At 38.4% G+C, this 21,219-nt stretch overlaps 12 protein-coding genes across 12 annotated transcripts; 3 read left to right on the forward strand and 9 right to left on the reverse strand.

Moving 5' to 3' along the window:
• Nucleotides 1–223: 223 nt before the first annotated feature.
• RHIMIDRAFT_99785 (2-oxoglutarate dehydrogenase, E1 component) lies at nucleotides 224–3,588 on the forward strand. Its single transcript, XM_023615983.1, has 9 exons — nucleotides 224–482; nucleotides 536–734; nucleotides 790–1,365; nucleotides 1,416–1,676; nucleotides 1,733–2,629; nucleotides 2,690–2,797; nucleotides 2,859–2,921; nucleotides 2,970–3,311; nucleotides 3,378–3,588. Exons 1-9 carry the CDS (start codon nucleotides 229–231, stop codon nucleotides 3,480–3,482), a joined length of 2,805 nt encoding a protein of 934 aa, XP_023461102.1. The 5' UTR covers nucleotides 224–228; the 3' UTR covers nucleotides 3,483–3,588.
• Nucleotides 3,423–4,808, reverse strand: RHIMIDRAFT_99777 (DnaJ-domain-containing protein). Its single transcript, XM_023615982.1, has 6 exons — nucleotides 4,735–4,808; nucleotides 4,656–4,668; nucleotides 4,550–4,594; nucleotides 4,340–4,496; nucleotides 3,742–4,286; nucleotides 3,423–3,689 (listed from the first exon to the last, which is right to left on the reverse strand). Exons 1-6 carry the CDS (start codon nucleotides 4,755–4,757, stop codon nucleotides 3,492–3,494), a joined length of 981 nt encoding a protein of 326 aa, XP_023461103.1. The 5' UTR covers nucleotides 4,758–4,808; the 3' UTR covers nucleotides 3,423–3,491.
• A 109-nt stretch (nucleotides 4,809–4,917) lies between these two features.
• Nucleotides 4,918–5,652, reverse strand: RHIMIDRAFT_295954 (uncharacterized protein). Its single transcript, XM_023614228.1, has 3 exons — nucleotides 5,535–5,652; nucleotides 5,176–5,480; nucleotides 4,918–5,127 (listed from the first exon to the last, which is right to left on the reverse strand). The coding sequence occupies exons 1-3, from the start codon at nucleotides 5,550–5,552 to the stop codon at nucleotides 4,965–4,967; spliced, it is 486 nt and encodes a 161-aa protein (XP_023461104.1). The 5' UTR covers nucleotides 5,553–5,652; the 3' UTR covers nucleotides 4,918–4,964.
• Nucleotides 5,653–6,040: 388 nt separating this feature from the next.
• On the reverse strand, nucleotides 6,041–6,690 carry RHIMIDRAFT_99817 (uncharacterized protein). The gene is made up of 2 exons (XM_023615984.1): nucleotides 6,362–6,690; nucleotides 6,041–6,312 (listed from the first exon to the last, which is right to left on the reverse strand). Exons 1-2 carry the CDS (start codon nucleotides 6,495–6,497, stop codon nucleotides 6,137–6,139), a joined length of 312 nt encoding a protein of 103 aa, XP_023461105.1. The 5' UTR covers nucleotides 6,498–6,690; the 3' UTR covers nucleotides 6,041–6,136.
• Nucleotides 6,691–8,109: 1,419 nt separating this feature from the next.
• Nucleotides 8,110–8,504, reverse strand: RHIMIDRAFT_274768 (uncharacterized protein). Its single transcript, XM_023612495.1, has one exon. It carries the CDS (start codon nucleotides 8,423–8,425, stop codon nucleotides 8,252–8,254), a length of 174 nt encoding a protein of 57 aa, XP_023461106.1. The 5' UTR covers nucleotides 8,426–8,504; the 3' UTR covers nucleotides 8,110–8,251.
• Nucleotides 8,505–9,211: 707 nt separating this feature from the next.
• Nucleotides 9,212–9,553, reverse strand: RHIMIDRAFT_242698 (uncharacterized protein; the record flags this gene model as incomplete). Its single annotated transcript, XM_023609830.1, has 2 exons — nucleotides 9,212–9,333; nucleotides 9,409–9,553. The coding sequence occupies 2 exons, from the start codon at nucleotides 9,551–9,553 to the stop codon at nucleotides 9,212–9,214; spliced, it is 267 nt and encodes an 88-aa protein (XP_023461107.1).
• On the forward strand, nucleotides 9,408–10,823 carry RHIMIDRAFT_274769 (uncharacterized protein; the record flags this gene model as incomplete). The annotated part of the gene is made up of 6 exons (XM_023612496.1): nucleotides 9,408–9,667; nucleotides 9,716–9,854; nucleotides 9,908–10,266; nucleotides 10,317–10,550; nucleotides 10,587–10,747; nucleotides 10,801–10,823. Exons 1-6 carry the CDS (start codon nucleotides 9,619–9,621, stop codon nucleotides 10,819–10,821), a joined length of 963 nt encoding a protein of 320 aa, XP_023461108.1. The 5' UTR covers nucleotides 9,408–9,618.
• A 20-nt stretch (nucleotides 10,824–10,843) lies between these two features.
• RHIMIDRAFT_99853 (uridine-cytidine kinase 1-like 1) lies at nucleotides 10,844–13,082 on the forward strand. The gene is made up of 14 exons (XM_023615985.1): nucleotides 10,844–10,971; nucleotides 11,026–11,037; nucleotides 11,098–11,141; nucleotides 11,189–11,222; nucleotides 11,289–11,390; nucleotides 11,435–11,509; nucleotides 11,563–11,707; nucleotides 11,755–11,847; nucleotides 11,898–11,966; nucleotides 12,025–12,284; nucleotides 12,343–12,427; nucleotides 12,475–12,723; nucleotides 12,771–12,924; nucleotides 12,984–13,082. The coding sequence occupies exons 1-14, from the start codon at nucleotides 10,922–10,924 to the stop codon at nucleotides 13,016–13,018; spliced, it is 1,407 nt and encodes a 468-aa protein (XP_023461109.1). The 5' UTR covers nucleotides 10,844–10,921; the 3' UTR covers nucleotides 13,019–13,082.
• Nucleotides 13,083–13,145: 63 nt separating this feature from the next.
• RHIMIDRAFT_316793 (uncharacterized protein) lies at nucleotides 13,146–17,459 on the reverse strand (the record flags this gene model as incomplete). The annotated part of the gene is made up of 3 exons (XM_023615073.1): nucleotides 17,189–17,459; nucleotides 13,906–17,110; nucleotides 13,146–13,852 (listed from the first exon to the last, which is right to left on the reverse strand). The coding sequence occupies exons 1-3, from the start codon at nucleotides 17,318–17,320 to the stop codon at nucleotides 13,146–13,148; spliced, it is 4,044 nt and encodes a 1,347-aa protein (XP_023461110.1). The 5' UTR covers nucleotides 17,321–17,459.
• Nucleotides 17,460–17,468: 9 nt separating this feature from the next.
• On the reverse strand, nucleotides 17,469–18,677 carry RHIMIDRAFT_316794 (RNA-binding domain-containing protein). Its single transcript, XM_023615074.1, has 6 exons — nucleotides 18,417–18,677; nucleotides 18,316–18,357; nucleotides 18,198–18,264; nucleotides 18,071–18,144; nucleotides 17,926–18,022; nucleotides 17,469–17,867 (listed from the first exon to the last, which is right to left on the reverse strand). The coding sequence occupies exons 1-6, from the start codon at nucleotides 18,617–18,619 to the stop codon at nucleotides 17,562–17,564; spliced, it is 789 nt and encodes a 262-aa protein (XP_023461111.1). The 5' UTR covers nucleotides 18,620–18,677; the 3' UTR covers nucleotides 17,469–17,561.
• On the reverse strand, nucleotides 18,400–20,692 carry RHIMIDRAFT_303658 (MATE efflux family protein; the record flags this gene model as incomplete). Its single annotated transcript, XM_023614424.1, has 7 exons — nucleotides 18,400–19,048; nucleotides 19,110–19,347; nucleotides 19,401–19,539; nucleotides 19,604–19,849; nucleotides 19,897–20,039; nucleotides 20,089–20,296; nucleotides 20,404–20,692. 7 exons carry the CDS (start codon nucleotides 20,690–20,692, stop codon nucleotides 18,758–18,760), a joined length of 1,554 nt encoding a protein of 517 aa, XP_023461112.1. The 3' UTR covers nucleotides 18,400–18,757.
• Nucleotides 20,693–20,871: 179 nt separating this feature from the next.
• Nucleotides 20,872–21,188, reverse strand: RHIMIDRAFT_99954 (uncharacterized protein). The gene has a single exon (XM_023615986.1). The coding sequence runs from the start codon at nucleotides 21,123–21,125 to the stop codon at nucleotides 20,949–20,951; it is 177 nt and encodes a 58-aa protein (XP_023461113.1). The 5' UTR covers nucleotides 21,126–21,188; the 3' UTR covers nucleotides 20,872–20,948.
• Nucleotides 21,189–21,219: the final 31 nt, after the last annotated feature.

Genomic DNA, 21,219 nt, shown 5'->3' on the forward strand with positions numbered 1-21,219 from the left:
TAAGAGCAAAGGATAGTGCTTGTGTTATTTAAATCTGATTTTATGGCCTTGAATTTAACAAGTATATCAAAAAGCATCTTGTAATAACAGCTACAACTAAAACTGATTTGGATTCGATCAGGTGACCGTGGGCCAATGTAGGTGTTTTGCGTGGTAAAAAGGGACTTACTATAAATAAAGAGCTTACTTATCTTCTCCTTTTTCTCACTCTTTTTATTTTTTTCACACATGTTCAGAGCTGTTTCTTGTAATATAGTTAAAAAACCGAGATCAGGTCGTGTCTTGCTTAGAAATACACGTTATTATCATGACGACGGTGTTTATGGGTACCGAGTACCTAGAGAATTCAAACTGCCTGATTATACAGAACAAGAATTAGCCAACCGTAGCCAGTATGGTAGCTTACTACGTATGGTCCAAGCTTATCGCACACACGGTCATGAAGGCGCTCAGCTAGATCCTCTGAATATAATGAAAAGAAAGTAAGTATAAGCCCCATAAATAAAGGCATGCCTATCTAACAACAATTTTATAGAGAAGTACTTGCCTTGAAACCCGAACGATATGGTCTGGGCAAAGATGATGAACGCTACAATCTTGCAGGTATCCTTCATACAAATGACGCCTTACAAGAGAATACAAGTGGTGGAGAAGAGGCAGATTTCAAGACGATCCTGAACCACCTTCAAGCTGTCTATTGTGGGAAAATTGCCTATGAATTTATGCATATACCTGTAAGTTTAAACGCGCGTCATCTGAGTTTATAATATTAAAAATTTCCTTATTTAGAGTGCTAGTGAGAGAAGGTGGTGGTATCATGCTGTCGAGAGTTGGCAAAAACCTGAACTTACAGCAGATCAAAAGAAACGAATTCATGAGCTCTTGGTAAATTCAGAAGTGTTTGATCAATTTCTTGGTAAAAAGTTTCCCAACGTAAAGCGTTATGGTCTCGAAGGAGCAGAAAGTATGATGGTAGCATTAGATCGACTCTTTGAGCTCTCGGCTTTGAATGGTGTACAGGATGTTATCATTGGAATGCCTCATCGTGGACGACTAAATTTGCTCTGTGATTTACTAAACTATCCCCATGCCGCTCTCTTCCACAAAATGAAGGGCTTCTCAGAGTTACCTGAAGGAACCTTCGCTTCCGGTGACGTGATTTCTCACTTGACAAACAACCCTGACCTTGAATATCATGGTAAAAAGGTCCATGTCTCCTTACTCCATAATCCTTCTCACTTGGAAGCTATCAACCCTGTGGCTATGGGTAAAGCCAGAGCGAAGCAGACAGATCGTCTGGCCACAGCTGACTCTTCATGTAACCTTGGAGACCGTGTAATGTGTATTCAAATTCACGGTGATGCAGTAAGTCTTTTATTTGTATAATAACTTGATGACACTCATTCTTTTTATAGGCATTTACAGGACAAGGCGTTGTCATGGAATCCTTTGGTATGTCTAACCTTCCTCACTACTCATCTGGCGGCTCTGTCCATATTGTCGTCAACAATCAGTTAGGGTACACTACACCTGCACAAAATGCTCGATCTTCTGCATACTGTTCCGATATTGGAAAGATGATTAATGTTCCTGTTGTCCATGTCAATGGTGATTATCCCGAGGACGTAGCAAGAGCGTTGGACGTTGTATTCGAGTATCGTAATAAGTTTAGAAAGGTAAGACAGAACATACTTCTTTTTTTATTCAAGGGTTGACATGATGTCGTTTGTAGGATATCATTCTCGACCTCATGTGTTACCGTCGTTGGGGACACAATGAATTGGATGAACCTGCTTTCACTCAACCATTAATGTACAACAACATCCGACACCGTACGTCAGTTCCAAAGTTGTATGAAAAGAAACTTTTGCAAGAATCTGTATTGAGTGGAGAAAACGAAGTTGAAGCCGTTCGTCAGCGTCACGTTGAGATGCTTGAGCAAGGTCTTCAGGAAGCAGAGTCTTACAAGCCATCATCCAACTATCATCTCGATGGTAATTGGAGAGGTATCGAGCACATCAAGGAACAACCTGAGGAGCAAGTAGAGACTGGTTGTGATGTTGAGCTATTAAAAGAAATTGGCAAATACTCTGTCACACCACCCGAAGGCATCAAGGTTCATCCTCGTCTTCAAAAATATCACATCGAACAACGATTAAAGAAGCTTTCACAAGGCCATTCTCTTGACTGGGCAACAGCCGAAGCCCTTGCATTTGGTTCCTTGATGAAGGAAGGCATGGACGTTCGTATCTCTGGACAAGATGTTGGAAGAGGCACCTTCTCACAGCGTCATGCCATGTTTGTCTGTCAAGACACCGAGCGCGCAGTAGTCCCATTAAATCATATGGAAAATGTTAAAAGTCATTTTGAGGTCGCCAACAGTCCCCTCTCTGAATTCGCTGTGCTTGGTTTCGAATATGGCATGTCACTTGAATCGCCTAAACGCCTAGTCCTCTGGGAGGCCCAGTTTGGTGATTTCTTTAATGGTGCTCAGATCATCATTGACACCTTCTTATCTAGCGGTGAAGAAAAATGGCTGCGTCAGAGTGGTTTAGTCATGCTCTTGCCTCATGGTCAAGATGGTGCTGGTCCTGAACATTCTTCTAGTCGTGTAGAGAGATTCTTACAGGTAATGTTTAAAATTTCTTTTTTGAGGTTACTCTTAATAATAATATGCATAAAATTATAGATGAGCAATGATCCCTTTGATGTAAACAAGGCGCATAGACAAGCAGCTAATTGGCACATTGTAAACTGTACTACTCCTGCACAATATTTCCATGTTTTACGTAGACAGGTAAGAAATGCACACGCTTTTTAATTTCTGTTTTTTTTGCTCATGTTGCTTCCTTTTGTAGATGCTTCGACAGTATCGCAAACCCCTTGTTGTCATATCACCCAAGAGCTTATTGAAATCTCCTGTAAGTTGACCTTACAAGAGGATGTTTCTTACTCAACGTACTATATAGGTTGCTGTCAGTAATTTGGATGAGATGGGCCCTGGTACTCGATTCCAACCTGTCTTGGGCGACAACACAATAGAGAATACAGATCAAGTCAAAAAGGTCGTCTTTGTCTCTGGTAAATTCTATTATGACCTTGTCAAAGAGAGAGAGCGTAGAGGAATGAAGGATCGTGTGGCACTGATCCGTATTGAGGAATTGAGTCCTTTCCCAAGAAACGAATTGAAGAAGGAAATCGAACAATATGGACACGCTGACGAATTTGTCTGGTGCCAAGAAGAACCACAGAACGCTGGTGCTTATTCATTTATGGCGCCAAGATTAAGTCAGTTGATTCCAAAGGACAAGGTAAATTGTTATAGTACATATTATCAAAAGGACTTTTATTAAACGTAAATTATAAATATACTATAGGTAATTCAATACGTCGGTAGAGAACCACTTTCTGCTCCTGCCGTAGGTATTTCTAGTGTATTTAAGCAGCAAGCAAGTAAACTATTAGAAGATATTATGAAATAAAGTGTACAATTACGCCTTGACTTGAATATCTAAAGCGGATGTCTCGGCCTCTGTATGTTTATAAATGTATCCAATCCATTTTAATGCTATAGCTCGTTTTGTTCGAGTTTTACCATCTACTTCCTTGTCCTGAAGTACTTTATCGCACACTGAGCGAAGTGTTGCTTCTACTTCAAATTTGGATGTTTGCCATAATGCCTTATAAGTCTATTTACAAGACTTGTGAGCAAAAACTTAAATAGAATGCACCCTTTCTTACCTTTGTAGACACCTCTTCTTCCAATTTCATTTTCTCAGAATCATCCATTCCTGATTCTTCTGCCTTTGATATCATGTCGGCAGCCTGCTGCACATCCATTGCCACTTTTACTGTTGTCCAAAGTTCCTTGACAATATGCTTCTTTTGCTTAAACCCAACGAAAATACTTGGCATACCACCACCTTTAATACCCAAGTAATGTCTTGCCTTTAATGAATAAACTCCTCCAATCGAATGAAGTAATTCGACACCGTAGCTTTCCTTTTTCAACTTTTCAGCTTCCATCTTGATATGTTCCTGAAATCGCTTCACGTCCTCTTCTTCCCCTTTGGAATCTGTATACATGGCTAATTTGTGAATAAGATGTTCTGCAAGTTTTTCGATGCGTTCCTGTTGCTGCTTTTGCATTTTTTCAATCTGTTCTTTATTCATATTATTGGCTTGCTTAGACTTTTGTCCCTCGGAACCTTCGATGGTTGGACTGTTCAATTCCTCTTGTTGAGCATCGCTAAACATTTCACCTACAGCTAGATCACCAATGATGTCTATACAAACAATATGAGTTTTCTTATTTTGATGTATACTATTGGTACACTACTTCTAAACGCATCACCACCAAACATTTGTTGAAAGTACTCTCGAGGATCAGCAAATCCTCCCTCAGGAGCCAATTCGTTATCTTTACCATACTTGTTGTAATAAGCGCGCAGTTGGGAATCAGACAGCACTTGATAAGCTTCAGAAATTTGTTTAAACTGTATATAACAAGGTCAATATATCATCCTGTGTATATTTAAAAAAGACTTGCCTTCTCTTCAGCTTCGGTTGTTTGGTTTTTATCTGGATGGTATTTCTATTTTTCATATTTAGTAAATATATAAACATATTATCTAATCAATAAATATTATTATTACCAAGGCAAGTTTTCTATATTAAAAAAAAAAAGGAGAGAATGTATGAGCGATCAATGTTTATCTTGATAAAATAACTAACCTGTAAGCCTTTTTTATTTGCATAGCATCCGCTGTTGGCGAAACGTCAAGAAGCTCATAATAACTAGTATCAATAGGATTTTCGTCCGTGCCAAGCTTTGACATGGTTTGTTAAAAAAAAAAGATAAAGAAAGAAAGAAAAAAGAATTTCTATTTTTCTCTGTAAAAAAAAAAAAAGGTAAAATAGCGGATAAATATAAAGCCGAGTACATGTGCTTTTATTTTATTTGATTAAATGTCATCCAGCTGAGCATTGAACTCATCCAACTGTGATTGTAACTCGATAATTTTCGCTTTCAGGTCTTCAATCTTTTTCTCTTGATCTGATGATAAGGTCTCTAACTGTTGAACTTTACGTTCGAAATGTTCAGCCTTTACGTCAGCCTCACGGAAACTAAGATTGTGTGTCAATAAGACGATGTGTACGTCGCAATGGACTTACTTCTTTGTTGCTTCTCTCACTGCCTTTTCTGATTTTTCCAACTCTTGTTCAAGCAAAGTAATCTTTCTTTGAGCAGCATCGTTTTCTTTCTTAAGATCGTCATCCTCTTCTTCCAAGGCTTTTAGCTGTTCGATCTTTTGATGAGCCAACTCCAAGTCTTCTTGAAGATGTTTATTTTGGTTTGAAAGGGAAATAATCTCATGTTCCTGTTTCATCTGTAATTGCTCTAATTCCTTATATTTCTTTTCATATTCATCTGCTCTAGCATTGGCTGCCTCTGCTTCTGCTCTAATACTAGCAATTTTCTATTGATTTATTTTAGATTATTTTTAAAAATACATGAATGGCCTATTCGTTACTTCTTTAATCTTTTCCATTATTATTATTATTTTTTTCTGTACACAAGAAGAGGAAAAACTAAAAAAAAAAGAAGAGAAAAACGTTTCAAAATAAATATTCCACGTGTCTTTTTATAAAAAAAGTTTTTATTTTCTAGAACAACTTTATTTTTTATGAGGAGAAGGAGATCTTGAGTGAGAATGATAATAACTGCGCCTTTGTTGTTGTTGTTGTAGTCCAGGATCAAGAAATCTTTTTTTCATTTGTTCTTGTTCCAGTTGTTGAAAGCTGATACTGTGTGTTCCTTGCTCGGGTAACTGACCTAGCAACCCTCCTTCGATCTTTATCTGTGAATTTAACGGTTTCATCGTCACTCTCTTCTTGGCTGCCTTTTCCTTCTCTAATTGTGTCAGCAGATCTATACCTGTCATAGAGGATGGATGATGATGGAATTGAGCGAGACGTGCTTGTTGGTATTGGTACTGCTGTTGACGTTGTTGGAGATGATTGAGGACAACCGTGGGCGCGGATCGGTTGCTATGGTGCACAAACGTATCCAGTGTCTGATTATCTTGTAATTTCGTTGTTACTTTCTCTCTTTTTATGAAGCACAATATATCTGTTAATTAAAATTACCTTCTTCGTCATCACTAGGCAACTGAATGCTTTTTCTAAGAGGCATTTGCTTTATCTTTCGATTGTCATCATCATCCTCGTCCTCTTCCTCCAACTCCCTCTCATCATCCTCTTCATCATCACTGGGCATACATTGTCTATTTCTATTCTTACGACGTGATGCTACCATCAACTTAATTATCACAATAATATGATTATTTGTTTATCTTACTGTGACTATGATTATCGTCCATCAACGAAAGGTTTCCGGGCGAATCAAAAGAAATAGGATTCAATACAAGGTTATGAACAGACATGGCAAAGTAATAAAAAAGGAAAAGAAAGAGGGAGGAAAAGCACTTGGACATAACCTTTTATTGCTTCCCTTTCTTCTCCCTAAATAATATGTCAATTTACCTTTCTTGGATTCCGTTTATCGAAACATGATTTAGTAACTCAGATCCCCTTTCCGTTTCAACGATATGATGTATATCGTTGTCATCATGATTTATATGTTGATCAGGAATCATTTGATAACAAAATTTATTTGCATTGATGTAAAAAGGGTTCCTGGCGAAAGAAAAAAAAAAGGTACTCAATGATTTTTAGATGGTCTCGGCTTTTTTTTTTTAAAGTACTGTATTAACAAGGGTCTACTCTACTTTTATACGTGGCTCCTTGTCTGTAATTACTATTTACTTCATGATTTAATACCAACTTTATATGGCAAATTTTGTCCCCACAAAAATACAAAAAAAAGTTATTAGTTGCTCTTTAAAGTGTATCAATGTGATGTTGAAGCGTCTCTTGTAGAGAAGGGCTGTTGAGTGGCAAACATAAAAATTGGTGGTCCGGTTACCATATCCTAATGGGTGGCAGAGTACTGAAAAAGGGACCACTTGGCTGTGAGTAGATCTCTACGAACTGCATCCAAAGTTGACCGAAAATATCAAAAATCAAAACAATTCATGCTCTAGTCAACCCTGGGAGAGTAGCTTGTATGTAAAAAAAAAAAGTAATCAGTCAGTAATGGACTTTTGCTGTTACTGTTGTCAATACAACACATATCTCGGTCAAACCTGGATCACAGAATGTAAACGAAGAAAGTGCTTTTTATTTATTTGTTTCTATTCTAGTTCTGCCCCCTCTTTTTTTAAGTCAAGTAACCTGTTTAATATCCGAATTGTCTGTAGTGATTACAGAATATATTTAATGACTATTCTTATTTGTGTTCCTGAACTACGGGCCACTATTGTTTTTTGCTCTCATTTATAAAAAGGGAGAGAGAGAGAGAAAGAACTTACAGGTGCTTGAGTCCTCTAAGCAAACTCTTTGTTCATTTATTCGGTGTCGACTTCGGATAAACAAGTCTACTCAAAAGAATCCGGCTTGATGGAGTATATTCGATGTTTTGTGGCTAAAAGTAAATTTGTAATATTTTGTGCGTCGTCAAAAAGATTCTATCAATATGAATCACAGTCATCTGTTGTACGGGTGTCACCCGTGTTGAATAGTCAACATAAACAATGGAATAAAGTGGATAAGTTTGTTTATTTAAAGAAAGGATGAAAGAAGAGGAGACTTCTATATCAATAAACAACAGTTGATATTCGTCAGTGTGTGGGGCATATCAATGATCATGCTATTAAATATGCATGTGTATAATAAGAAATGACCAAACTGATGATGATACTAATCTGGTTTATTACCTGAATGGATTCCAACATTTTAAAAATAAAATCTATATCGACATTCAAGACGGTAAACTCTCCTTTTAAGCGCATCAAAAAAAGAGAGAAAGGAAAAGAGGATAGAGAGAAGAGACAGAAACAGAGAGACAGAGAGACAGAGAGACAGAGAGACAGAGAGAGAGAGAGGATGCATGTGCTTCTATAAGCTTTGAAATGCAACTCCCCAATTGGGAAAGGAAATGTGTCAGGTTCGAATTTTAATTGTTTTGTTTTGTTTGCTGCTTCTTTCTTTTCTTTTCTTTTTCTTCATTCGCCCCTCGATGTCAAGTAGTAATAGTAAAACAATAGCATATAGCTTTAATGTGGGCAGTGTAGTATCCGTTATGACAATAACCACGATGACTTTTTTAACAATAAGTACACTATTTTGCCTATCGTTTATGGTCGGAGTAGTAGATGACATGGTTTATTTTATATCTCCACGTATTACCAGACTTATTCAACATATCCATAAACAACTGTGCTATATAGCAGATTGGGAAAAGGAGAAGAGAGAGTCGTGGAATAATCAGCAATATCAAGACAGTATAGATAATCGGCTTCATTCTTTAATATTAAATTTAGCTGGTGTCATGAATGATTATATAAAAAGTAACAAATAAATTATTCGCACACATTACAAGATCAATAACAATCAACACTTTAGTTGATTTTCTATGTCTCCTTTATTGTTTAAAAGACAACGTGTAATAATACATAAAATGAACTTGATATTTTTGAGTACAAAATAAATGTGGTCAACACTTTTGAATAACACGTAATTGAAAAGCTGTTAGAAACTTCATATGTCTGATATTGACTTTTTTTTCTTTTCTTTGGGCCAAAAAGTAAGACCAGCTATTCCCCAGCTAGCCCTAAAGTATGTTATATTCTTTACTCTTGTAAGAAACTAATATGTAGTATTATAGATTGCCCATCGAAACTAACTCGGTGTTGACTGGGGTAGTTTGGTTCTTACCGAACTTTAGTCCCACACACTCCTTCAACCCCTTTCGCTCATTTGGTTCTTGTCTCTTTCTTGCCTGCTTCTTTTTTCCCTTCTTTCTCCGGGCTGGTTATCGCCAGCCCTTTTTAATGCGCTTTCGGTAAGATATTAATAATCTCTCTATATGTTCACTCACTTTTCTTGCTTCTCTGTTTTTCTATTATAAATCCTCTTCTTTATAATGTAAGTATTTAATATCAATGTAAATAACTGATTTACTAATCGTTTCTTTTATATCCCATTCTTTTGCTTCTGATGGGCTCTCTTTTATTATTATTATTATTATTTGTTGTCTGAAATTATCATTTTTATCAGTGTGCAAATAATCTGTGAATAAAGTGTAGACCTATTCTTTCTTTGGTCTCTTTTCTTCATCCAAGGGCGTTTCAAAATAAGCTGTAATGATATATAAGGCTAATATCAAATTGACCATAATAACTGCTGCAATAGCTGCATAGGTTGTATTGCCTTTTTTTTATTTTTATTTTTTAATATCCTTCTCTCTTTATCTCTTTCATTTTTTATTTATTGTGTGTTTGTTACCTTCAAATAAGCTGTGAAGTGTAAGGAAAAATGTCACAATAGGAAAAGCAATGATGGCTGCTGTAAAGGTCATCAACTTTACAAATACTCCTGCATTCTTTGAGATCCACAATTGCATTGAAATATTTTTGTTTTCATCAGTCATTTTACTTTATTGAACAAGAAAAAGGAATAAAGACAGTCCGCCGCTTGATTTTTCTTTTTTATTTAATGATTAATCCCCGTGTGTTCTTCGACATTGACATTGATGGCAACAGAAGTAAGAAAAAACGATTAAATTAGACACAGTTTGATAATTGTAATGTAGTTGGTAGAATAGTATTTGAACTATTTGCCGATCAAGTGCCTAAAACGGCAGAAAACTTTCGTGCACTCTGTACAGGAGAAAAAGGGCTTGGAAAAGTAAGCAATATGCCCTTACATTACAAAGGATCTATATTCCACAGGTATTTGATGAATGATTGTTGAATATATATATATATATTAATACATCACTTAGAATCATCAAGGGCTTCATGTGTCAAGGAGGCGACTTTACGCGCCGTAACGGCACGGGTGGTGAAAGCATTTATGGCGCTACGTTCTCTGATGAATCCTTTGCTAGAAAACATGATACTCACGGTTTACTGAGTATGGCTAATCGTGGACCAAATACTCAATCATCGCAATTCTTCATTACCACACGACCCACACCTCATCTTGATGGTAAACATGTCGTCTTTGGAAAAGTGGTTTCTGGTTACAATATTGTAGAAATGATGGAAAATGAGCCAGTTGATGATAATGATAGACCTCTTCATAATGTCATGATTGCCAACTGTGGTGAATTAGTATTAAAATTGCCTCCAGGAACAATAAGTAAGTCTATTTAGAATTATATCATATGAAAGCTTAATTTTGTCTTTCAGTCAAGGGCGGAAAAATCAAAAAAGTCGATGATAAAAGTGATGATAGTGAGGATAGCGATAGTGATAGTAGAAGTAGTAGTAGTGATAAAAGAAAAAAGCGAGCTCGTTCGGATGAAAGCGGCAGTGATTCCGAAGAAGAAAGGAAGAAACGAAAAAAGAAGCATCGCAAACATTCTAAAAAGGAGGATAAGAAGAGAAAAAAGAAGAAAGAATCTAAAAGAAGAGATAGCTCAGTTGAACATAAAGAGAGTAAAAGAAGAGATAGCTCAGTTGAATATAAAGAGAGAAAGGATAGTTCAGTAGGTCATGATAAAAAAGAAGAAAGACGTCATCAGACATCGCCTGATAGACGACAGCCGACTGAAAGGCGTAGTCGACCAAGATTGAACTACTATGATCCAAATGTAGAAGTCAAAGGCCGTGGTCGCTTTGTAAGTAGTTATACCAACCAAATAGGTTCTGTTTATTAAACAAATTCTTTTAGAAATATCGACCTCTGAAATAAACTTTTTTTTTCATCCCGAAAGAAAAAAAAAAAAAACTTTTTCTTTTTTTCTATACGTGTTCTTGTGTGTCTGCGTGTTTGTGTGTGTGCTTGAGTAATTATGAATAACAACAATAAGAAAACATTACAATTATGTTCACAAGGAAGAAGGTATTTTTCGAATGAATAAACATTATATAAAAACTAAACCATTGCCTAAATTAGACCTTGGTACCAGTAAGTAGTAGTAGTAGTACTTGATGGTAGTCATTCTCTTTTTATTAATCAGTTATTCAGTCCTGACGGATCTATTGCCGATCCTTATTTAATTGGCATTGCAGGTAAATGAATAAATGATATTGTTTACAAGAAACTAAGCATTCTACAGGTGGAAGTGCAAGTGGAAAAACAAGTGTTGCAGAGTAAGCAAAGAGAAAAGAGAAATAAAGCAGCTTAAGTTTTTTTTTTACAATGGATACACACAACAGGCGCGTTTTGAAAAACTTGAATGTCCCATGGGTTGTCATTGTTTCTATGGATTCATTCTATAATATCTTGACTCCTGAACAAAGTAAATTGGCTCATCAAAGGTAAGAATGACCACTCAGATAAGCTGTTTGTTGACAGTCAATAGCTTATTCAACTTTGATCATCCATCTGCATTCGATTATGATTTACTCTATGACACCTTGAAGAAGTTAAAGGAAGGGTATGTAGTTATTATCACTCTGAACCTAATTCATCTGAACCATTTCTTTTTAGGAAATCAGTGACGGTACCCATTTATAACTTTTCTACCCACTCAAGAGAGGAAAAGACAGTGACTATTTATGGAGCCAATGTGATCATTTTTGAAGGCATTCTTGCATTATACGATAAACGAATTAGAGATATGATGGATGTCAAGGTAAGTCCTTCTTATTTCCTAAAGGAAAGTACCTCACCATATAATAGATCTTTGTGGATACGGATGCAGATATTCAGTTGGCAAGGCGACTACAAAGAGATACAACCTATAGAGGACGTGATGTAGAAGGCATTTTGGATGTAAAGTGATTCTAGAAACATGCATTGATAGTATACTCATATCACTTTAGCAATATACTAGATACGTTAAGCCTTCTTACGACAGTTATGTTAGGCCCACCATGAAATTTGCTGATGTGGTAACGTATTGAGATTCTATTAGGATGTTATAGACCCTGATTTGTCCTATCGTTATAGATCATTCCAAGAGGCTTAGAAAATGTTATTGCTATCGATTTGATGACTAAGCACATCCAAACACAATTAAACGAGAATGTCATTAACTTCCGTTGGAATCTATTAGATACACCTGTCAAAGAAGAAGTACCCAGCAACGTCCATGTGTTGCCAACGACAAACCAAATCAAAGGCATTCATACCATCCTGAGAGATCACAATACAGAAAGAGACGAGTTCGTGTTTTATGCTGACCGATTGGCTGTCTTGTTGATGGAATAGTAAAGTATCTGTAATAAGAATAAAAAGAATCACTAACGAACGGGTCTACGCAATTAGCGCAATCAATTTGCTTCCTTCAGAGCCATTAACTGTGACAACCCCTATAGGTGCAAAGTATGAAGGATTAAGATATAGCCAAAAGGTAAAGTGACACACGATTGACACATTAGGAAAACTAAATTTGGAAAGATCTGTGGTGTCTCCATCCTTCGTGCTGGTGGAACCATGGAGGCAGGCTTAAAACGTGTATTCAGTGACGCTGTCATTGGAAAATTATTGATCCAGACAAATCCAAATACTGGGGACCCAGAACTTCATTACTGCAAATTACCTAATAGCGCGAGGGATCACAATGTTGTCCTGATGGATGCTATGGTTGGAACAGGAGCTGCTGCTTTAATGGCAATACGTGTCCTACTGGATCACGAAGTCCCTGAGGTAATGAAATGAATGATATTCTTATTTTATTCTTATGGTCCCTTTAGGATCGAATCATTTTTGTGTCTTTTCTTGCTGCACAAATCGGACTGACTGTAATTAATAATGCATTTCCTCGTGTGAAGATCGTGACATCTATGGTGGATCCAGACCTTAACAAGGAAAAACTTTGGATTGTACCTGGCATTGGTAATTTTGGAGGTACTTTCTAGATCACTTTTTTTTTTTCCTTTTTTTGGAACTCATCCTTTGTTTAATAGATCGCTACTTTGGTACTGAAGAAGATGAAGAATAAACAAAGATACACACACAAAAAAAAAGAAAGTACTTTTTCATGTTTTTTTTTATAAGTTACAAAAATTCATTATACAAAAATTATAAGGAGACAGGATAAAAGGGAAGAGTTCTAATAAGGTTTTTTGTTACCACTGGTGATTACTTCCACTTGCGTTACCATAGTGACGGTACTGAGCAAGATGTGGTGGTTGGGGAATCATGTGTGAATTATTCCATCCCAGTGAGTTATCCTGCATGATAGGTTCCGAGATACTCTGTGCAAAAATCTCATGCTCTGCCATCGCTTGCTGTTCTTTGGCTGCCTTCTTTCGTTGATAGACCTTGTAAACGACCACAGTAGCTGCAGCATACACAATAATACCCACAGAGACACAGATACCGATGAGCGCACCCTTGGAAAGACCACCTCCTGAACTTGATGAACTGGTGGGACTATTGGGGTCATCGACGCTTTGACGACTGGAGACATTGCCAGAGGTTGCGGTGTTAGCCACAAAATAGCTTGGATCCACCAAACTTGCTAGTTGACCGTTACTTGGGGAGTAAAGCGTCGAGTTGTGATTCTTGATCATGTCTTGAAGTTTAGGTACCTCATCAGAGGGAATAGCCATAGATACGACCACGCCATCATCACTATCTGTGCTTCTCTTTCTCTTGTTTGCGGCGGGAGCACTAGTGATAGTGACAACAATCACATCATCGGTAGAGATGTTGAGTGATTTACTGATGTATACAGGCAGTGTTTGAACAAATTGAGCCGTGAGCACAGCATCGTGAACCATTTGAGTATAAGACAGGCGCAAGAATTTCATAGTAACATATGAGCTTGTAGCTAAAAATGAATGAGTTAAAAGGCTTAAAGGATAAACAAATGTGTGTTCTTACATGGAATGATGGCATCTACATTGGGTGCAATGTACTCAGGAATGCTACCAGAAGTAGGGGTGGGAGAAGGTGTTGCAGGGGATGGACTGTTGGATGCTGGTGGAATACTGAAAGGAGCAGTCAGCCAAGAGAGCGTCTGGTATCGGTAAGTTGACGTAGGAACAAACATGGTGGATGTACTGCTACTACTACTCTTTGCATCAGTTGTTGTTGTTGTGGTCGTTGGGCTAGTAGTAGTAGTAGTAGTAGTAGTAGTAGTAGTAGTAGTAGTAGTAGTAGTAGTAGTAGTAGTAGTAGTAGTAGTAGTAGTAGTAGTAGCTGTCGTTGTTGTTGTTTCTGTGCTATCAGTCGTTGAAGAATCAGTATTTGTGCTGGATGATGTTTCAGTAGAGCTGCTTTCAGTTGCCGTCTTAGTTACAGTATCCGTAGTAGATGATTCAGTTGTCGCTGTCGTCTTTTCGGTAGAAGTAGCTGTTGATTCAGTGGTAGATGAACTTGTTTCAGTGCTCGTAGGAGTAGGTGTACTAGGAGTTTCATTACTACTGCTTGTGTTGGTGGTAACAGTGGCAGTAGGCGTTTCCTTTTCCGTAGAACTGCTACTGCCAGTAGAAGTCTCAGTGCTTGTACTGTCTGTACTTGTAGTTGAGTCTGCAGTAGTTGTTGGTGTAGGTTCCTTGGTCGAGCTGCTATCAGTACTGGTAGGCGTTTCTTCAGAGCTCGTCGTTTTGGTAGACTCATGAGTTGTTGGCGATGGACTCTCTGTAGTGGATGAATCGCTAGTGGTAGATGAGGTGTCTGACGTCGCTGTAATTGTTCGACTGTCATCGGTAGAAGTCTGCGTTGGTGTAGAGCTAGAAGGCGCTGGTGTGGGCTTGGAGGTTTCATTGGTACTGGAGCTCGAAGTTGTTTGACTGGTATCAGATGTAGTTGGTGTAGGCGTATCAGTACTACCGGTCATCGTTGAGCTAGTCTCCTTTGTTGTCGAACTGGTGTCCTTGGTAGTACTGTCCCCGCTGATAGTAGCTGTGGGGCTCGACGAGCTACTGTCTCCGGTTGTAGTAGTTTCACCCTTGGTAGTAGCAGTAGGCGTTTCTGTGCTTTTATCACTTGATGTCGATGAGCTATCAGTAGTTGTGTTGTCAGTAGGCGTTGGAGTAGGCGTGCTGTCATGGGTTGACGTTGGAGTGGCTGTATCGCTACTACCAGTTGTTGAGCTAGTATCTTTCGTAGTACTTTCAGTGGCGCTGGTCATTGTTGAACTAGTATCTTTCGTAGTGCTATCATTAGAACTAGTAGGAGTGGGACTGGACGAACTGCTACTATCAGTTAACGTTGGTTCCTTGGTGCTAGTAGTTTGTGTAGGTGTCTCGCTGTTGCCAGTAGTTGTCGAACTGATGCCCTTTGTAGTACTGTCGGTATCAGTTGGCGTTGGAGTGGATGAGCTACTGTCATCAGTTGACGTTGGTCCTTTACTACTACTAATAGTAGGAGTAGGTGTATCGGTATCAGTTACAGTTGAGCTACCAGTAGTGGCGCTTGTAGGCGTAGAAGTTGTTACATCAGAAGCTGCGCTTGTGGAACCAGAAGTACTGCTGCTCTTGGTCGTATTATCATCTGACGATGTTGTAGTTGCTGTTGCAGTAGGTTCTATTGTAGTTGTAGAACGGCCGCTTGTTGATGTGCTGGAGGATGTCGTTTCAGATCTGGTAGAGCTGCTATCAGTCGTAGTAGGCATTCCCCGATCAGTGGTCGTAGGCTCGTTAGTAGCAGTGGTTGTACTAGTGCGTGTGTGTGATTCTGTGGTTGTAGAATCCTTGCTGCTGGACATTGAGGTTGTAGAATGAGTGGTAGATGTAGGTTTTTCGCTGCTACTGGTACTACTGACCGTTGAATGGTGAGACGTTGTAGTGGGAGCTTTACTGCTACTGGTTGTGGAATGATTAGATGTAGTTGTAGAGTCCTTGCTGCTAGAGACTGTAGTTGCCGAGTGAGTGGTAGGTGTAGGCTCTTTGCTGCTACTACTGCTACTACTGTGATGAGTTGTGGTGGACTCCTTACTACTACTAGTTGTAGTACGGTGAGTCGTGGTAGAGTCCTTGCTGCTAGAAACTGCAGTTGTCGAGTGAGTGGTAGGCGTAGGTTTTTCACTGCTACTACTGCTACTACTGTGATGAGTTGTGGTGGGCTCCTTGCTACTACTAGTTGTAGTATGATGAGTCGTAGCTGTAGCGTCCTTGCTGCTGGAAACTGGGGACTTGGAATGAGTAGTAGGCGTAGCCTTCTCGCTGCTGGTTGTAGTCTCTTTGTGGGAGGTTACTGTGCTTGTTTTTGTGCTATGACTCTCGCTAGGCTTATCAGTTGTAGTGTGCTTTTCGGTGGTAGTACTGGACGATTTATGCAAGGAAGTCGTAGGTGTTTCCTTGTGTGTGCTAGAAGTTGACTTGTGTTCGGTAGTCGTTGATTTCTCAGCAGTGGTTGTAGTACTCTTGTGGGTCGCCGTACTTGGTTTCTCAGTAGACTTGTGGGTAGTGGGAGCTGGACTATCTGTAGTTGTTTCTTTTTTAGTCGTTGTTGTTTCCTTCTTGGAAGAGGTGCTCGGCTTCTCAGTAACTGTTGACTTGTGAGTAGCAGTGCTGGTTTCCTTGTGCGTGCTACTGGAAGTTGACTCATGTTTGGAAGTCGTAGACTTTTCAGTAGCTGTATGCTTTTTTGTTGTTGTCGACTTCTCAGTAATTGTATGCTTACTGCTTGTGGTCGACTTTTCAGTTGTAGTGTGCTTCTCGGTAGTAGTATGCTTACTGCTTGTTGTCGGTTTCTCAGTAGTCGCGTGCTTACTGGTCTTGGTATGCTTTTCAGTAGTCGTCGGCTTCTCAGTGGTAGTGTGCTTACTACTTGTCGGCTTTTCAGTCGAAGTGTGCTTTTCAGTCGAAGTGTGCTTTTCAGTCGAAGTGTGCTTTTCAGTCGAAGTGTGCTTTTCAGTCGAAGTGTGCTTTTCGGTTGAAGTGTGCTTTTCGGTCGAAGTATGTTTTTCTGTTGAAGTGTGCTTTTCAGTAGAAGTCGGCTTTGTTTTGGTGGATTTTTTGGTTTCATTGTCCTTATCAGAAGCTTTCTTTGCTTCCTTTTCAGACGCTTTGGTTGTATCTTCACTGTTGCCTTCTTCATCTTCCGCTGCCCTTTTTTTCAAAGTATAAATTGATCCATGTCCCTGAAGATCAAAATAAAAAAAGAGTTATTATTACTTTACTGCTTTCAATGGAAAATTAAAAAAAAAAGGTAACCCTACATTATTTATACTTGTTGGCATGGCAACATCTCGTTGTCGAACATTAGCTTCTACGAGATGAATGCATGTAAGGGCAATGAAAACGACTAAAAGGAAATGAATGAAATAAAGTTTTATTTTCCTTTTTATCATAAATCAAAAATCATAAAATGAAAGAAAAAAGAAGGGAATGGGTTGAAAAGATCAAGGAAAGGGAAAGAAAGGTACTCACACAAAGAAAAAGACTGAAATTTACACAATAAACATTTTGAGTAACGTATTGAAAATTAACCATGTACAACAGAACAACAAACTGGGATCAAAGACACGTTCTTTATTTCTTTGTTCTTTTATCATTTCCACAACTTTGTTAAACATACCACATCGAAAAAAGTTACTCGGCTTGATCCATAGCTGGGGCTTCTTCTTCATCGCCGAGAACAGGGTTTGGGTTCATTTCAGTTTCTTCTCCGTTGTAAACTTTCAAATCTTCAGGTGATCTGCTTTTTCTATGTTCAGGTGAGCGAGAACGAGAGGCGCTATCATCACGACGAGAGGATCGGCTACGGTCAAAGGATCTGCTACGACGAGGGGATCGGCTACGAGATTCACTACGACTACGAGTGCGGCTTCGACTGCGACGAGGAGATCGGCTACGACTGTAATAGCGGCTGCGAGAGGATCTTCTTCTTCTACTCGACTATTTTAAAAAGCGTCATTCATTGTTCTTTTTTTTTTTTGTTTGCAGCATAACTTACAGCTTCTTCCAATTTAAGGCGGTAACCATTTAATTTGGCGCCATTCAATTCCTTTAATGCGTACTTCATATCGTCTCTGCGAGCAAATTCAACCACGCTAATATTCTTTGTTAATTTCATTCTTTATCACTTGATTTTTTTTTACCCTTCTCCATCACAATCCTTCAATACATCTGCAAACGTGACGCGTCCAGCTTTACGCATAAAATCTTTGACTTCCTATTCAAGATATAAGACCGTTGAAAATAAACTAACGACTAGGTGATTTCTACCTGCCAAGTTGTCTTGGGTGGAAGATTTTTGATGACAACACGGTTGTTACGTTCCTCTCTGCTACGGCTGCTTATAATTAATACAACTGTCACCTACATTTCCTTATATATTACCTACTTTTCGCGTCGACGATGACCAAGGGCTCTCTCTACAACAATTCTATCGACAATATGTTTATTAGCGACTTTTTTTTATAAAAACCAACTGCATTTTCTCACCTGCTGCCTGATACTTTTTTACCATTAAAGTCGTGAATGGCATCTTCTGCATCTATTCTTTTCTCAAATTCTATAAATCCAAATCTCTCTTTAAGAGTAACTTCAACAGGGTTATAGTTTTTAAATAAAGACTCTATCTCTGATTTTGAAATATCTACTGGGAGATTTCCAAGATAAACTCGATGTCCATCGCTGCTTCCCATTTCAACACACACAAAAGAAAAAAAGGTTTAGAAAGGAGAGAGAGAGAGAGAGAGAGAGAGAGAAGAGAAATGGGGGTGCAGAAAAAGAAAGTGTAGAAAAAATAAAATTTTATGATTAAAACGTCACAGCTCGGGATTTTAAACAATAAAAGAAGTAGCGTATTCTTGATCATGAATTCGGTTAGTGGCTAGTTGACATTCATGCCGCCAATCAACCAAGTAAGTCAAGATACTAAACTCACATAGTACTTTGACGATACCACTAAGAGCAACACCAGCCCAGATACCTTCAAGTCCCCAGTCACACTGGTAGGTTAAGTAGATGCCAAAAGGTAAACCAATCATGTAGTAGCTAACCACATTCAATGATGCCACAATAGTCTGTTTGCCCAAGGCATTGAGTGCGTATGAAAAGACAATGCCGATCCCCTACAAAAAACAAAACTGGATTAGCGGAGAGTGAACTGAGCGTATATGTGTGGGATATTACCATGGTAAAATGGCATGCGCTAGCTACTTGTAACAAATTTATAGTGGCCTCAACAACCTCTGAATCCGAGCTGAAATGATGAGCAATTTGTGATCGATAAGTAAAAATAGCAAGCGCATTGATAAATGTACATAATACACCGATACCAGCGGATACCATGAAACATAAATTTGACTTTCTTGGCTCATTTGCGCCCAAAAGGTGTCCTAAGCGTACAGCCATACCAGTGGACAGTGCGCTAATCAACATTTATAAGAGAGATGGTTCATGGATTCTATTTCTCTATCTTACGTGGGTATCATCAACAATAAGGTGTTGATCGTAAGAACGACTGACTGAGCGGCTAAACTTGTCTGACCGAGAACGCCTGTCAAGAGAGCGCACACTTCGAAGGCCCAGTCGGTCGATAAACTGAGCATACCGGGAATGCCTATTTTAGTAATTGTCAGCACGCGATTGTTTATAACATGGTATACAGTTTCGTCGCTTCTTACCGAGCCTTAGAAATTCACTCCAACCTCCAAAGGCATTCAGTGTCAGCCCAGGCCAGTATACTTGTATTAAGTTTGTGATGCAAGTTAAATAAATAGTGTATAACAACGTAATAAATGCAGATATGAAAACTATATGAAGAGCAGCGCCAATGTAGCCCAAGTTCAAGTATTCAAGAAAGAAGTAATTTGAAACAACATTCGCAGGAAGCAAAAAGAATACAAGGTATAATGTCACTTTCATTTCACCTATCACAGAATAAGATAGAGCCATTGATAAGAAAAACACCACTTACCAATAGACTGAAGGAACTTTCTTAGTGCTGTATTTGCATAACAAATAAACAAGTAAGGAATCAAGATAATGATATATGTTTGTGCCATATTTGCCAACATTGGGTCTTGCCCCATCAAAACCAAGATAAACTCTGAGTTGGCCCTTGTAATCGTTTCAGTTAAAGAAACTTTGTGTCTATGTTTGGGCTTACCACAAGACGGAAATCATAATACCAAAAATAAATGATACCAGCAAACCTCTTTGAAGGATAATACCAACAGTATGGTGATGCTTTGCTCCCGTAAAGGCTTGAGCTACTAAGGTATCAATGGCTACTCGAGAAAAAGGGGTTAAAACTTTGCGAATTACAGCTTCCTTTTTTTCTTTACCTGTTAAAATACCATTACCAATCGATATTCCTGTCACCGTAATAAAGAGATGGCCGAGACTTGACACTGCCATAGCTATATAAAGGGAAGGATGGAATTAAAATGAAGAATGCCCAATTTTTTTTTCTTCTCATTACCTTGTGGACCTAGTTTTCCCAAGAACCATACATCAGTAGCGCGCGTACTATACCCAAGGAAAAATGTAATGGCAAGAGGGATACTATATCTCAACACGGCTTTGGCTTCTTGCAAGACGTCCAAAGAAGTAAGCGGATAAGGCATTTCAATAGGTGAAGATATACTATCATAGCCGCTATCCTTTCGACATGGCATTTTCTTCATGTCATTTTCATAGCAGAGAGGCTCGGATTCTCTGTCTTTGGACATGAGTTTTGAATACATAAGCAAGGACGGTGCTCGCATCATTTTGATAATGAAAAAAATGAAAAAAAGAAAGAGAAAGAATAACAAAAAACACGCTTTTTATAATCAACGAATGACAAGAGAATGACGATAAAGTTATTTGAATGTAAGCCATTTTCACTTGGTCAAGACTTGTTTGTTTTGATGTGCTCTGGATCATGCAGCTTTGCGAAAAACAATAGGTCTTATCTCATTTTGATGTCTTTTTTGTGCGACGTCTATTCTCATCAAGTTGTCATGGGCACTCTATCTTCATGCCTTATTTACCCCTTTCGACAGTTACCATTATAACTGTCTTGCTATGCAGGGCTATGTATCTTAGCAACACTAAAGAAATGATGCCATAAGTCAACAGTTGGTCATTTCGGGTATGGATTGCCCAAAATACAGATACAAAGAAAATGATTGGTTTCTGTGTTTGAATAAGAGAGCACATCCAACTTATTCCGTGACTCCTTCGTAGTTCAATCAACACGGACAATATGAACGCGTCTACAATGTACCTTAAAAATTCTTTTTTTTTTTTTTTT

This window comes from Rhizopus microsporus, assembly GCF_002708625.1.
Source record: "Rhizopus microsporus ATCC 52813 unplaced genomic scaffold scaffold_36, whole genome shotgun sequence".
In the NCBI taxonomy this organism is placed as follows: Eukaryota; Fungi; Mucoromycota; class Mucoromycetes; order Mucorales; family Rhizopodaceae; genus Rhizopus; species Rhizopus microsporus.